The following is a 14,843-nucleotide window of genomic DNA, read 5'->3' on the forward strand; positions in this document are numbered from 1 at the left end:
TTTAGTTCTGCTGTTGAGGTAAATCTTAAGTCAGTGTGAAGATATAACACAGTTGAAGACAACAGGTAGAATATCTAGTTTGGGGGAAAACATGATTGATTTGATATGTGGGGCATGTTGAGTTCAAGATACTAATGGATCAAATGTGGGTCTGGAGTTCTGGAACAACAAAGAAGCAAGATACTAGAAATTGGATATAAGCTTCATTAAAGTGAGGATTGAATGAACAGGAGCATTTGATCCCAGAGGTAGTGAATAGAGAGAAAAGAAAACCAAGGGAAGAATATAGGGAATATGTAGTATCAGTTAGTGAAAAAAGAAAGATGAATAAAGAATTAAATTGAATGTTGCATCACAGAAGCCAAGGAAGGAAATAGTTTCAAGGAGACTTTAGTCTATAAACATACCTGCAGTGGTCAGAGAGGATTAGGAAATCATTGAGGACATTTGAACGAGTGGGTTTAGTAAATCATTAAAGATATATGTGATTGTTGTGGCGTCTGTGGGAGATGAGAAGGGGGGGCAATAAGTAGATTACACTTGGAAGAAGTACAGCTGTTAAGAGGAATGAAGTGATCTTAGCTTGATGGGGTGGCAGAATTAACAGAGGCTTTGTTACTTCTTTGTTTTGCTTTTTATTGGGTTTGTTTGGTTTGGTTTTTAGGCCAGGGAAACATGGAAATAAAGAGATTGATGTGTGGTTTTTGGAGGGGCAGTCCAAGAGATGATAGGTGAAATGGGCTCAGGAGGCCAGGTGAAGGTGTAGTCTTGGCATGGGAGGAGGAATACCTTTCTTCTGAGATGGGAGTAAAGTGAGAAGTAGAAGGAGAGAGAAGATACAGGAAGTTCTTGAAGAAAGATCTCTCATTGAGCTGTGGGACAGCTTCAGGTTGCTGAATATATGTGTAATTGGTGTCCACAGAGTGAAGGAGAGGGACAGAAAGAATGAGAAATAAAGACAAATGTTTCCAAATTTGGTGAAAACTGTAAACCCACAGATCTAAGAACTGAGCAAACCCCAAACCCAAGAAACAAGAAGAAATGAAACCACAGTACATTATAATCAAATTTCTCAGAACTAGTAGCAAAGAGAAAGTCTTAAAAGCAGCCAGAAGAAAAACATTAATATACAAAGGAAATAGGTAAAGGATGGCAACAAATTTCTTACTGAAAGCAATGCAAGGGAGAAGACAGTTAAACAATGTTTTTAAAGTACTGTAAGAAAAAAATCCTATGAATATAGAATTCTATACCCAGTGAACATATCTTTCAAAAATGAAGGGGAAATAAAGACTTTTTAGAAATACCAAAGCTGAAATAATTGTCATGAGCAAACCCACACTACAAAAAATATTAAAAGAAGCCCTTTAGGAACCAGTGATACCAGATGGAAATATGGATTTATACAAAGGAATCAGAGACAGAGGGGCGCCTGGGTGGCTCAGTCAGTTAAGCATCTGACTTTGGCTCAGGTCATGATCTCGTGGTTTGTGAGTTCGAGCCCTGTGTCTGGCTCTGTGCCGACAGCTCAGATCCTGGAGCCTGCTTCAGATTCTGTGTCTCCCTCTCTGTCTGCCCCTCCCCTGCTCACTCTCTCTCTCTCTGTCTCTCAAGAATAAATAAACGTTAAAAAAAAAATTTATAAAGGAACCAGAGAGCACCAGAAATGGTAACTATATGGATAAATATTTAAATTTTTTCTTATTATTTGACTCTCTTTAAAACATAATTGAACATATTTCAGTGTTCCTCTCTCATTGATAAAATAGAAAATTGGTAAGGATATAGATTTGAATGACAGTGTCCAACCTGGATCTCATTGACAACTACAAAACACTCCACCCAACAACAGCCGAATCCATATTCTTTTCAAGTGTACATCGAATATTTGCTGAGATAGACCATATTCCAGTCCATAAAAGAAATCAATAAATATAAAAAGATTCAGTTCATGCAAAGTAGAGTTTTGTGAACACAGTGCAATTGAATTAGAAATCAAAAATAGGAATCTAGAAAATTCCCAAACATATAGAAACTAAATAATACATTCCAAATAACCCATGTGTCAGAGAAGAAATCAAAAGAGAAATTTTGGGGCACTTAGGTGACTCAGTCAGTTAAGTGTCAGACTCTTGATTTTGGCTAAGTTTCTGAGATTAAGCCCCATGTCGGGCTCTGCACTGACAGCCCAGAGCCTGATTGGGATTTTGTCTCTCCCTCTCTACCCCTTCCTGACTCGCATATGTGTGTGTGTTCTCTCTCAAATAAACTATTAAAAGAAGGGAATTATGAAATATTTAGAATTGAATGAAAAAATATATTTCAGAGTTTGAGGGATGCTACTCAAGGAGGAATATATACACTACTAAATATCAATATTAGATAAGAAAAGTCTCAAATTAGTGATCTTAGTTTTCACCTTAACAAACTAGAAATAGAGCAACTTAAACCCCAAGTAGGTAGATGAAAAAAGATAATATTATAGACAGAAGTCAGTGAAATATGAAATAGAAAAATAATACAGAAAATTAGTGAAATTGATTTTCACTGTGAAATTGTGAGAATACCGTTTATAATAAATCTCTCACCAGACTAATCAAGAAAAAAGAAATAAGTTGCCCATTAACAATATAATGAATGAGGAAGGTGACAGCATTACAGGTTCTTTGCAAGTATTAAGTAGTAAGAATATTATGAACAACTTTTTCCCAGTAAATTCACACACTTAGGTGAAGTGGACAAATACTTTGGAAAATAACTTTCAGAGCTCACTCAAAAAGTAGATGATCTGAGTAGCCCTATAAAGAAATTGTTTAGTTAAAAACCTGCCTAAAAGAGAAGACTCTGGGTCCAGAGTGAACTCTAGGGCACTGGTATTCCAGACATTTAAGAAAGAAATAATACAAATTCTATACATTCTCTTCAAGAAAATTGAGGAGAGAATACTTTGTAATTCATTCTACAGGGTCAGCACTACTTTGAAACATCACCAAAGATCAGAAGAAAAGATACTAGATTATTATTTCTCATGATCATAGATGTTAAAATTCTAAACAAAAGTTTATTTAGCAAGTAGAATCCAAAATATATTTAAAAAATCACTTTATGACCACATTGGCTTTAGCCTGAGTATACAAGTTTGTTTACTGTTTGAAAATCAAGCAGTGCAATTTACTGCATTAATATACTAAAAAAGAAAAACTATATGATCATCTCAATAGATGCAGAAGAAGTATTAGGGGAAAAAATCCTCAATTCATTCCTAATAAAAATTCTCGACAGTCTAGGAATAGAAGAGAACTTCCTCAATCTGATAAAGGACATCTACCAAAACAAAAACACCTATAACTAACATAATACTTAATGCTGAAAGACTGAATTGTTTTTAGCTAATAACAGGAACAAGACAAGGATGCCTACTACTCTCCACTTCTCTTCAGTGTTGTACTTGAGGTTCTAGCCAGTGCACTAAGGCAATAAAAGGAAATAAAACACAAGGAAAGATTGGATAGGAAAAAGTGATTATTTGTGGACAACATGATCATCTATGAAGAAAATCCAGTGTGATATACGAAATAGTTACTAGAACTAATAATCAAGTTTAAAAAATGTTAGGATACAAGATCAATGTGTAAAAATCAGTTGTATTTCTATATACAAATAATGAAAAATCAGAATTAAAAGTTGTTTTGGTCATTCTTATTTTATTGCATACATTTGACATAACATTGTAAATGTAAGGTTATAACATGTTACTTTGATACATTTATATATTGTAATATTGCTGTTACAGTGATATTTATCATATAATTACAGTATTATAGTCTATACTTGTTATACTATGCATTAGATCACTATGGCTTATTTACCACTCATTGCAAGTTTGTATCCTTAAACAACATCAGTTTTATCCTCTCACCCGTCATCCCCTGGTAACCACCATTTTACTCTCTATTTTTTATGAGTGTGCCTTTTTTGGATTCCACGTATAACTGATAGTGGATATTACTTACCTTTCTCTGACTTATCTCACTTAGCATAATATATTCAAAGTCCATCCATACTGTTATAAATGGCGGGGTATCCTTTCTTATGGCTAATATTCCATTGTATATATACCACCTCTTTGTTATGCATTCATCTGTTGATGGGCATTTAGGTTGTTTCCATATCTTGGCTATTGTGAATAATGCTACAGTAAACATGGGGGTGCATTTATCTGTTGAAAATACTGTTTTCCTTTCCTTTGGCTGTACCTAGAAGTGGAGTTACTGGATTGTATCCAGATCTATTTTTAATTTTTTGAGGAACCTCCATATTGTTTTCTCTACCTAGGTTTTTAGTAAACATATAAACATTAAAAAACATGAAATTCTTAGGAATACATGTAACTAAAATATGAAATACCTACACAATGAAGACTATAAAACGTTGTTAATAGAAATTAAAGACCTATATAAACAGAGAGTTATACCTTGTTTATTGATCAGAAGACTCAATATTAAGATGTTTTCTCCAAGTTATCTATAGATTCAACATAGTCCCAAACAAAAATTTTGCAGGCTTTTAATTTTTTTGGTAGAAATTGACAGATTGATTCTAAAATTGATATGGGAATGTGGAGGACCTAGAGTAGCCAAAAGAGCTTTGGAAAAAAAAAAAGTTAGAAGTCTGATTTCAAATTACAGTAATCAAGACCAGGTAATGCTGGCACTAAGTATTAGGAGAATGAAAAGGCAAGTCACACTCAGAAAATATTTGCAAATCATATGTCTGATACAGGAAATACATGCAGGATATATAAAGAACTCTTAAAACTCAGTAACGGGCACCTGGGTGGCTCAGTCAGGCATCTGACTTCAGCTCAAGTCATGATTTCGTGGTTCGTGAGTTCGAGCCCCATGTCAGGCCATGTGCTGACAGCTCAGAGCCTGGAACCTGCTTAGGATTCTGTGTCTCCCTCTCTCTCTGCCCCTCCCCTGCTCACGTTCTGTCTCTCTCTCAAAAATAAACGTAAAAAAAAAACCCCTCAGTAACAAAAACAGGCAAAATAATTGAAGAGACACTTTACCAATGAAGATATATGGCAAATAAGCACATGAAAATATCAAGTTAATTAGTTATTAGGAGAATGCAAGTTAAAATCACAGCAAGATAGCATCACACACCCATTTGTATGACTAAAATTGAAAAGACAAGTGTTTACAAGAACATGGAAGAACTGTAGTGTTCTTACGCTACTGGTGGGAATCTAATACATAATGGTACGTTTGCTTTGGAGAACAGTTTGCAGTTTCTTAAAAAGTTAAACGTATCTACCATATGCAGTCATTTTGCCCCTAGATAGATGAAAGCATGTATCCTTGCCAGTACTTGTACACAGATGTTTATAACAGCTTTCAGTAACTAAACCAGAAAATAATCCAAATGTCCATCAACAGGTAAATGGATGAACAAGCTGCTGTATTCATATAATGGACTACTATTCAACAATGAAAGGGATGAACTGTCAGTACATGCTGTGTCCTAGATGAGTGCCAGAATCATTACTCTAAGTGAAAGAAGCTAGGCAAAAAAGTGTACTCTTTGAATGATTCCATTTATAGAAAATTCTAGAAAATGCAAACCAGTGACAGAAAGCAGATTAATGATTACTTGGGGATGGTAGGGGTAGTGGTGGGGAGGGGCAGGGGGAAAGGATTAGAATAGAAAGAATCTTTTGGAGGTGATGGATATGTTCATTATCTTGATTGTGGCAATGGTTGCAGGAATATATACATGTATCAGCTTACCAAATCGAGCACTTCGTGTGCAGTTTATTCAGTGTCAGCCAAACTACAATAAAAATAAAAATAAAAACTATCTTTGTTACCTGACCACCATTTGCTAACACATTTAAAATTAATTCCTAAATTTGCTGGATCTTAAGACTGAACAAGGACTCTTGTTTATAATACTGAGTTCCAGGGTGCCTGGGTGGCTCGGTCATTGAGTGTCTGACTCTTGGTTTTGGCTTAAGTAATGACTGTGGGATTGAGCCCCATGTGGGGCTCTGCACTGAGCATGGATCTTGCTTAAGATCTTGCTTAAGCATGGATCTCTCTTTCTGCCCCCTCTGCCCTTCTCCCCTGTTCTTGTTCTCTCTCTCTTTCTCTCTCTAAAATGAATAAATGAATGGATGGAGAGAAAGAGTGAGTTCCGGGCTTCAAAATGATTAGGATAGGACTGGGGAATGTGTACTTGTCACAGACACCCTAGATGATTCTTCTCATTAGTCAAGCTTGGAAAACACTTGACCCAGATTAAATTAATTGCACTTTGGTCATCTGAATCCATTTTCATACGTGAGAAGGGGTTGTTAGGTTTCTAGTACTAACAGAAAGGCCAGCCATAAAATACCTGATTGTCCTGCTTTTATTGAGACCCTTTAAAAATGGACAAAATTCTTTTCTCAGAAGTATATAGTATACTGAGGTCAGCCTTGCCTTATAAATTCCTGAAGTAACAGAATGGAAATCTCTGAATAGACCCAGCATTAGTTAATATTACATTTATTTATTTTTTTTTCAACATTTATTTATTTTTGGGACAGAGAGAGACAGAGCATGAACAGGGGAGGGGCAGAGAGAGAGGGAGACACAGAATCGGAAACAGGCTCCAGGCTCTGAGCCATCAGCCCAGAGCCTGACGCGGGGCTCGAACTCACGGACCGCGAGATTGTGACCTGGCTGAAGTCGGACGCTTAACCGACTGCGCCACCCAGGCGCCCCTACATTGAAAAAGCAAAAAAAAAAAAAAAAAAGAATCTTATTTGTATACCTTAGCTCACATCAGTATATGTTGTTAGTGAAAAAAAAGTTTCATGTCCTATATATTAAGCTATAAAATAACACAAGTTGGGGGAAGAGAATATGACGAATAAAAGAACACTTGTTATTCTCTAAATGTTCTTTAAACGGATATAGCAACAGCCTTTCATAAAACTCTGGAAAAAACAGCTTGACCTTCTTATTGCCCCCTTTCCAACGACGTCAAACAAAAGGAAATTATAGAATAAGTCTGTCTAAATTTTAAATGGCTTAGTTATCGGAAGACTTTAGAGAGCAATTTTTCCACAAATCATCCTTGTGCTGTTTGGTCTTGATTTTTTTTTTTTTTTAAAGGTTGGTGAGCCAACATGTAATTAATCACTTTTGTTGGCTTTTAAGGAAATGAAACTGCAGTGTACCCTTTGGCTTTATTGTTCTTTTTTTTTTTTTTTTTGGTGTTTATTAGTGTTGCAATATGTAATATGAGAACCTTAGGTGGAAGCTTAGTGAAAATAATGTGAACAGAACAATGCGAAAGAAGTAATTTTTTTAAAGTCAGCTTATGCACATTATACTATTTTCATACCCGTGTATGTCCACATCTCAGATACTAGCAGCATTACTGTGAAAGTCCCTTACAGTCAGAAATTGATAGAATGTACCTCCATTGTCAGTGGGTGGGGTTATTCCTTGTGTACAAAATGGCAGTATCCACTTGTTACTAATTCCCATTGTTTATTCCTCCAAAATCTAGTTTGGATTATTCCTTTTCCACAGCTGCTGCCACAATTCAGTGAGTAAGAACAGGCCCATCTCATCTCATGAAGAAAGGGTGAGAACACCCAACCAGTCTTACTTCTTTGGGCTCTATTGCATCAGGGTGGTGAACTGCCTTCCATATGGAAGTTGGACATGATTTTTAAAATTATGTACTACTAATTATTATCATTATTAAAAGTTCACCTAGAGTGAGCCTTTAAGATAGATAAATACCTAGATGTATGCAGGCACCTTCCTTTAAATTTTATTAATTTGAAATCATTTTTCCATTTTTAAACCAGCAGTTTTAAGGAAAATTCCAGTAGGTTGTCTCTATGGAGATTTTAAAATTATACGTCCCTCTCCACCTGTCCTCCCTTTCTCTCCACTCTCCCCTGCATTCTATCCACCTGTTGTCCCTTTCTCTCCACTCTCCCCTGCACTCCATCCCCCTTCAAAAACCTAGACCTCAGGGATGGGCATTGCTCCACCCTCATGATCTGTTAATGAAAAGGATACTGAGTTCCAAAGGCTTATTAACTCTTTGGTTTTGGTATTTAAGGGTATGCTAGCCTCAAAATGAGTTGGGAAATATTCCCTTCCTCCATTTTCTGAGAAGAATTTGTATGGGATTGTGTTATAGGTTGAATTGTGCCCCCCTAAAAATTAGGTTGAGGTCCTAAACCACAGTACCTTAGAATGTGACATTAATTGGAAATAGGGTCATTGCAGACATAGTGTTAAGATGAGGTCATACTCAATTAGGGTGTACTTTAATCCAGTATGACTAGTGTCTTTATAAGAAGAGACACAGACATGGGAAGGGAGAATGTCAGTGAAAACAGGCAGAGTGAGTTGCCACGGCTATAAGCCTAGGAACACCAAGGATTTCTGACTGCCACCAGAAGCTGAGAATAAGCTTCTAGACTCTAGAACTGTGAGATAATACATACTGTTGTGTAAGCCACCCAGTTTGTGGTACTTCATTATGGCAGGCCTAGGAAACTAATAAAGGTTTGTCTTTTTCTCTTTCAAATTTGGTAGAATTCACCCAGTGAAACTGGATGCAGTTTTCTTTGTGGAAACATTTTTAACTATGCATTCAATTTCTGTAATAGATATAAGCTACATACATTTTCTGTTTATTCTTAGGTCTACTTTGATAATTGACATCTTTTGAGGAATTTGCTCATTTCATCTAAGTTAATTGAATTTATTGTCATAAAGTTGAGTTCATATTTTTTGATGTAATGATGCTCTTTCATTCCTGGTATCAGTAGTGTGTGTCCTTTCTTTTCTTTGATTAGTCTAGCTTAGTGGTTTTCACCTCCAGCTGGGGGCATTTTTACCCTCCCCACCAGGGGATATTGAGTAAGATCTGGAGGTAATTTCAGTTACCACACTTGGGGCATCTAGTGGGTGAGGCCAAGGATATTGCTAAGGATCCCACAAGATACAGGATAGTCTCTCACAGCAAAGAATTATGCAGCCCACAATATACATAGTGCTGAGGTTGAGAACCCTCTCCTGGAGTTTACAGTGTACACCTTCGACTTTCAAATAATATTCTACCACTCATGTTTAATAGAAGCATTTATAATATTTCCACTTAGTATCTCCTTCCATCCTTTATGCTACTGTGGACATACATTTTACTACTATATACATTATAAGCCCCACAATACACTGTTACTGTTTTTGCTTTAAACAATCTATTGAAGAAACTTTAAAATAAAAAAAATCTAGTTGTTACTCATGTTTTTAGTATTCATTTTTTTGTGTAGATCCTAATTTTCATATCAGCTTCTGTTTGTCTAAAAAATTCTGTATTTTTGCCTTCATTTTTGAAGTATATTTTGGCTTGGTATAGAATTCTCCATTGATAGTTTTTTAAATATCCTAAAAGATATCTTTCCACTGTTTTTTTTTTTTTGCATAGATTATAATAAGAAATAAAGCTGTTGTTCACTAATATAAGGTTTTTTTTTAATCTGTATACTTTAGGGAGTATTTCTCGATTTTGTTATTGAAAAATAATTACTTAAAATTTAATGCACTATGCTCAGATTTTGTACACAGACTCATTTTTGACTCGTGTGTTTTTCTTTTTCTTAATTTTTTTTCTCCTTCACTCAAAAAAATTTGGTTTTTGGGGCCAGTTATTTCTCTGGCCTCAGTTTTTCTTACCTGTAAAATCGGGCTACCAGTGCTTCTCATAGGTTTTTTGTGAGAATTAGATAAGGTAAAGGATTCAAAATGTCTAGAACAGAAGGGACTCATAAACACGATACCATGGTACACAGATACCTTCCTCTTCATCCAGCTTCAGCTGTTCTGACCTCAGGGTTCACAAGTGGCAGTGGATCAGCGGGAGTCCCTGCTCTGAGCCCTTTCTGATCACATGGCAGTAACTCTATGTAGATGTGTTGCCTGCCTGCTGCACAATCCCTGTGAGCCAGGATAGCAATCCCTGTGAGCCAGGGCCAAAATGGGGAGTCCTGCTTGGACCATGAATAAACACTGTTGCCACTGCTTATGATTTCTGTTCTTACTGACAGTTCACGTGTTGATTTTAAATAAATCTGATCTTTTACTCAAGCGAGGTCCAAAGATGTTTTTTCAAGATACTTTCATTTATTAATTTAAATTATTTGAATATAGTAAAAATCCATGACATCTTATATTTAAATAGTTTACATATTTCGCATATTCAGAATGCCCTTCCTGCAGTTAGGCTTAAGTTTTATTCATTTTCCACTTTTCAATTATGGACACTAGCTATAGTTATATAATGTAACAGATTTTTTCATTTTAGGAAAATCTTAGATATAATTAATGGTGGTGGGTGGTGGGTCTTTTTTTTTTTTTATGTTTATTTATTTTGAGAGAGAGAGAGAAAGTGTGAACAGGGGAGGGGTAGAGGGAGAGGAAGATACAGAATCCAGAGCAGGCTCCAGGTTCTGAGTGGTCAGCACAGAGCCTGATGCGGGGCTTGAACTCACAAACTGAAAGATCATGACCTGAGCTGAAGTCAGATGCTTAATTGACTGAGCCACCCAGACGCCCCTAGGGTGGTGAGTCTTGTAATCAACAGTAAAAACAGTTCATTCCAAGGGATCTAATTACCTTAGAATATATAATAATGATATTCACATTAAAGGGTGCATTCATTAAAATGCTCTTTTCTTTCTTTCTTTTTTAATGTTTATTTTTGAGAGAGAAAAAGAGACAGAGTGTAAGCAGGCTAGGGGCAGAGAGAGAGGGAGACACAGAATCCGAAGCAGGCTCCAGGCTCCGAGCTGTCAGCACAGAACCCGACACGGAGCTCAAATTCACTAACTGTGAGATCATGACCTGAGCTGAAGTTGGACGCTCAACCAACTGAGCCACCCAGGCACCCCAAAATGCTCTTTTTTGTCTCACAGAAACTAAGTAGCTATCATAGACTTCTTTTGGTAGATGTTTTGCTTCCTTTAAGATTGGGTGCTATTTTCAGTTCATCCCTGGTCATGGGCAGCAGCAGTCTGCCCATGTTGTAAATGGTGCCTCATCGTGTTTCTCCTCCTCTCCTTAGTGGGCCTTTGGAGTGACGCTGTGGGAGCTCATGACTCTGGGACAGACACCATATGTGGACATTGATCCCTTTGAGATGGCTGCGTACTTGAAAGATGGCTACCGAATAGCCCAGCCAATCAACTGTCCTGATGAGCTGTAAGTGTTTCTGAATTTGAAGACATGGGTTTCACTCCATTTATGATACTGGGGTAAAAGAAGAGCCAGTGTCCGTATTCATACAGAGACTTTCCTTTAGAGAAGAATGACTCTTTGGATTTGAATTAGACTCATAGAAAATCGCAAAGTAAACCAGACTCATTCACTCTTTAATACATTTGTCATTAGAACATTTTATTGTTCTTCTATTTGTAAGTCTAATCTGAGAGACTAATAATGTACATAGTAAGACAGTACTGAATACTGTGTCAGTTATTCTATGTAGAGTGAGTATCTGACTTTTATTCATACAGCCTTAGTTATAAAAAGCCTTTCTCACTGTCATCTTACCTTGTCAATTGGCGTCAACTGATATGTAAGGAAACTGCTCCAGGCTAGTGACTGAGATAGTTCCTGTTTCCTGCTTTCATCATGTAACTTCCCATATAAATTATGGGATTGAGGGGGGCAGGAGGCTATTCAGGGGTGATTGGGTGCACACGTGACCCTGGTCTCAGTTCTTGAATCCCCCGAAGCCTTATACACCAAGGTGAGGTGGCAGCTTTTGCACTGATTTCACTGTAGATGTAGGGTGCTTAGAGCTTAGATAAACTTTCTACTTCCTTCAAGTTCTTTCTCTCAGAAAACATGGGTTTTAGGTATTTATATGAAATCTCTGTATTTGCTGATGTATTTTGATATGACATCATGAAGAATGGAAATCCACACATAAAATCCAGGTAACTTGTTTTAGTTTCTTTTCATTTTAGAACTGCCAACATATAGTAATATTCATTGGTTTTTAATATCATTTTTTCCATGCCCACCTTTAGACAAAAAACATAACTGGCATCAAATTGATTAGGAGTACTGTATTATCATTAACCCAATTTTCCATTTGTGTCACTCTGCAGGTTTGCTGTGATGGCCTGTTGCTGGGCCTTAGACCCAGAGGAGAGGCCCAAGTTCCAGCAGCTGGTACAGTGTCTCACGGAGTTCCATGCAGCCCTGGGGGCTTATGTCTGACTCGCTTCTCACAGTCCCACAGCATCAGGAGCACTGTGCCTGTCGGGGCTCACTTGGAACCAGTCATAGATGCTTCGTACATCATACAACACCAGCAGAAGCACATGTCTTCCGGAACACCGTGCCTTAGGAATGCTTTAGAATCTGAACTTTTAAAGACAGACGTAATAATGTGGAATATTTTCTAGATATCATTTTTATTAGGTTGAACTGAAAAGCCTTTTGTAAATTTTTTGGCCCCAAATTTTTTAAAACATAGTTACTTTGGACTAGGGGTACATTCTTACAAAATAAATAAACAGTTTTAAAAATTGTTTAAACACAGATATTTGAAATAGCTATCTTAGTGCCAACTGCTTTTTATTTTTTTACTTCGTCAAGGTAATATAGGTGATTCACCTTTAAAGTTTGTTTTTTTTTTTTTTTTTTTTAATATTTATCACTAGTCTTGGGAATGGTTTGTCTTCAAGATACATTACTTTTTCCTTAGGAAAAGAAAAACAGCATAAAAAGATGTCTGGTTTGCCTTGTACAGGAAAAGGCAATATTAGAGGAAGAAAACTGTGGGAAAGCTACGGGGAAAAAAATGAAAAAAAATTTAGAAATAGAAGTTGTCCTTTTGTGGGAAACTGTTCTTTTTTTAATTTTTTAATGGAAATTATTTCTGCTTTCTTATTTTGGGGAAAGTATAAGCTGAGTTCATTGAAACATCTTCAGTTTGGCAGGAATTAGTGTTTCTGTGAGCTGGAAGTAGATTTGGGGCAGGTCAGAAGTAATGATGGCGATTTTATTTATTTTACTCTCTGAGAAAGGAGATAATACAGTTCCAGAAAGTGAAATCATGTTTCTAAGATTAAGAATCCCTTTTATTGCACCTAGGGTAGTGCTATGCACAGAGTGGGTGCTTGAGTTGTTCTGGGTAGTGAAGAAAAAAGAAAGTAAACTGGTAAATTTTGTGCTAATCTTCAAGACTGGCTTAAGTATAAAGTTATTTCTTAAAACACTTGAAAAATTAAAGGATTTGTTTTATATTACAACAGTATTGAACATATTATTCATAATGAACAATTGGTTGTGTTTGATAAGTCTTTGAACATGTAGCAACCAGCTAGACATCCATGTAATCAGGCTCTGAAGCCCTAACACAGTTACAGCTGACTCTACTCAACCTCCAAAGTCTAATAAGATGTTGGGGTTATTATTACAAGGAAGTATTACAACATTGAAACTTTTATCCAGAGCCATTAAATGAGGGGTATGTATGTATTTATGCTTGGTTGTAGTTGGCCTAAGGCAGAGTTGAATGGGCTGCCTAAATAGCTAGGCCTGCAGGTGCCTGCCTCTATTCCCATCCTTACAGGTTATTAGGGAGAATGTGTAGCAGTTGGAGGAGGCTTGTGCCATTCTTAAAGAAGTTTTATGAGTCAGCACATCTGGAAAAGTAGCTCACCCAGCACATGCTCTTCCAAAAGCAGACCAAGAGTATGATTTTTCTGAGTACCATTTATTTAATAACAGTGGTTCTTTGGTTTTATGAAATACTTAGCCCCCTGAATGCCTAGTTTTTTAAAAGCTCTTTGAACTGTGTGTAAGTTACAAATGATTTTGTTCACAACCTGTAATCTTGGCATTCAATCAACAAATATTTATTTAGTTCTTTATATGCATTATATACATAGAATGGTTCAACTCTAGCATCCCTTCCAACATTCACTTTATTCTGTTTTGTGTTCAGGTTATTGTTTAGAAATATATTGTTTAGAAATCACAGTTCTATTATGTACAAGATCAGTTTAAAAGAAAAAGTGCTGACATGTGACTTACTATCCCAAGTTTGCAGTTGCTCTTGGAGGTGCTCTCAGTTTGCTGGGATGTGTGATGCCTTTAACCTTATCTTTTTGTGTTTGTAAGCTGTTTTATGTTATATATGTGTTTTTGTTTTAGTAGGTGGTTTAAGAGTTTAAATAGATTTTTCTTGCTGAGCTACTTGGAGTCATTGACTTCAATGAAAAGAGCAGTTATAAGATTTCCATGGCTGGTCTTCTTCTAATTGTTTTGTTGTAGGGTGTGAATATTACTGAAGAGATTTTGCAGAAAAGGTACTTTTTATAGGGAAGAAGCAAATTAACAAAGCACTGATACGGTTTTATAAGTTGGCTCCAAAGACCTAGCGCTCTATTACAGTCTGTCCTTTCTTATAACACCCTCATTGTAAGAAAATTTTATTTGTAGAAGCAAGGAGGATTAGGTTATTCATTCAATACATGTATATTTATTGAGTGTCCATTGTATGTCTGGCTCTCAAGATAGGCAGGGAATAGGACAGATGGGGCTCCTCTCTTTCTAAGTCTTACATTCTGGTTGGGAAAAGCAGATAATGGACATAAGTAAGATTTTGGTAAGTGCTGTGGAAAAAAAATAGGTGTATCATAGAGAAAAACTTTAGGTGTAATATTTAGCCAGGCTTCTGTGAGCAGGTGGCATTTGAGCTGACATCTGAATGACAGGCCAGCTATGAGAAGATCCAGGCTGAAGGGA

The 14,843-nt window shown here is 36.5% G+C and overlaps 1 protein-coding gene across 3 annotated transcripts in view; it reads left to right on the plus strand.

Annotated features, from left to right (window-relative positions):
* RYK (receptor like tyrosine kinase) overlaps nucleotides 1-14,287 on the plus strand; it is a 106,623-nt gene extending 92,336 nt beyond the window's left edge. For all 3 annotated transcript variants that reach the window (XM_045037575.1, XM_023260545.2, XM_023260544.2), the window contains exons 14-15: nucleotides 11,143-11,279; nucleotides 12,194-14,287. In XM_045037575.1, the coding sequence (XP_044893510.1) occupies nucleotides 11,143-11,279; nucleotides 12,194-12,305 (249 nt within the window). In that variant the 3' untranslated portion in view covers nucleotides 12,306-14,287. The remainder of the gene's footprint in view (nucleotides 1-11,142; nucleotides 11,280-12,193) is intronic.
* The last annotated feature ends 556 nt before the right edge of the window (nucleotides 14,288-14,843 follow it).

This window comes from Felis catus, chromosome C2, assembly GCF_018350175.1.
Source record: "Felis catus isolate Fca126 chromosome C2, F.catus_Fca126_mat1.0, whole genome shotgun sequence".
NCBI classification, from domain to species: domain Eukaryota; kingdom Metazoa; phylum Chordata; class Mammalia; order Carnivora; family Felidae; genus Felis; species Felis catus.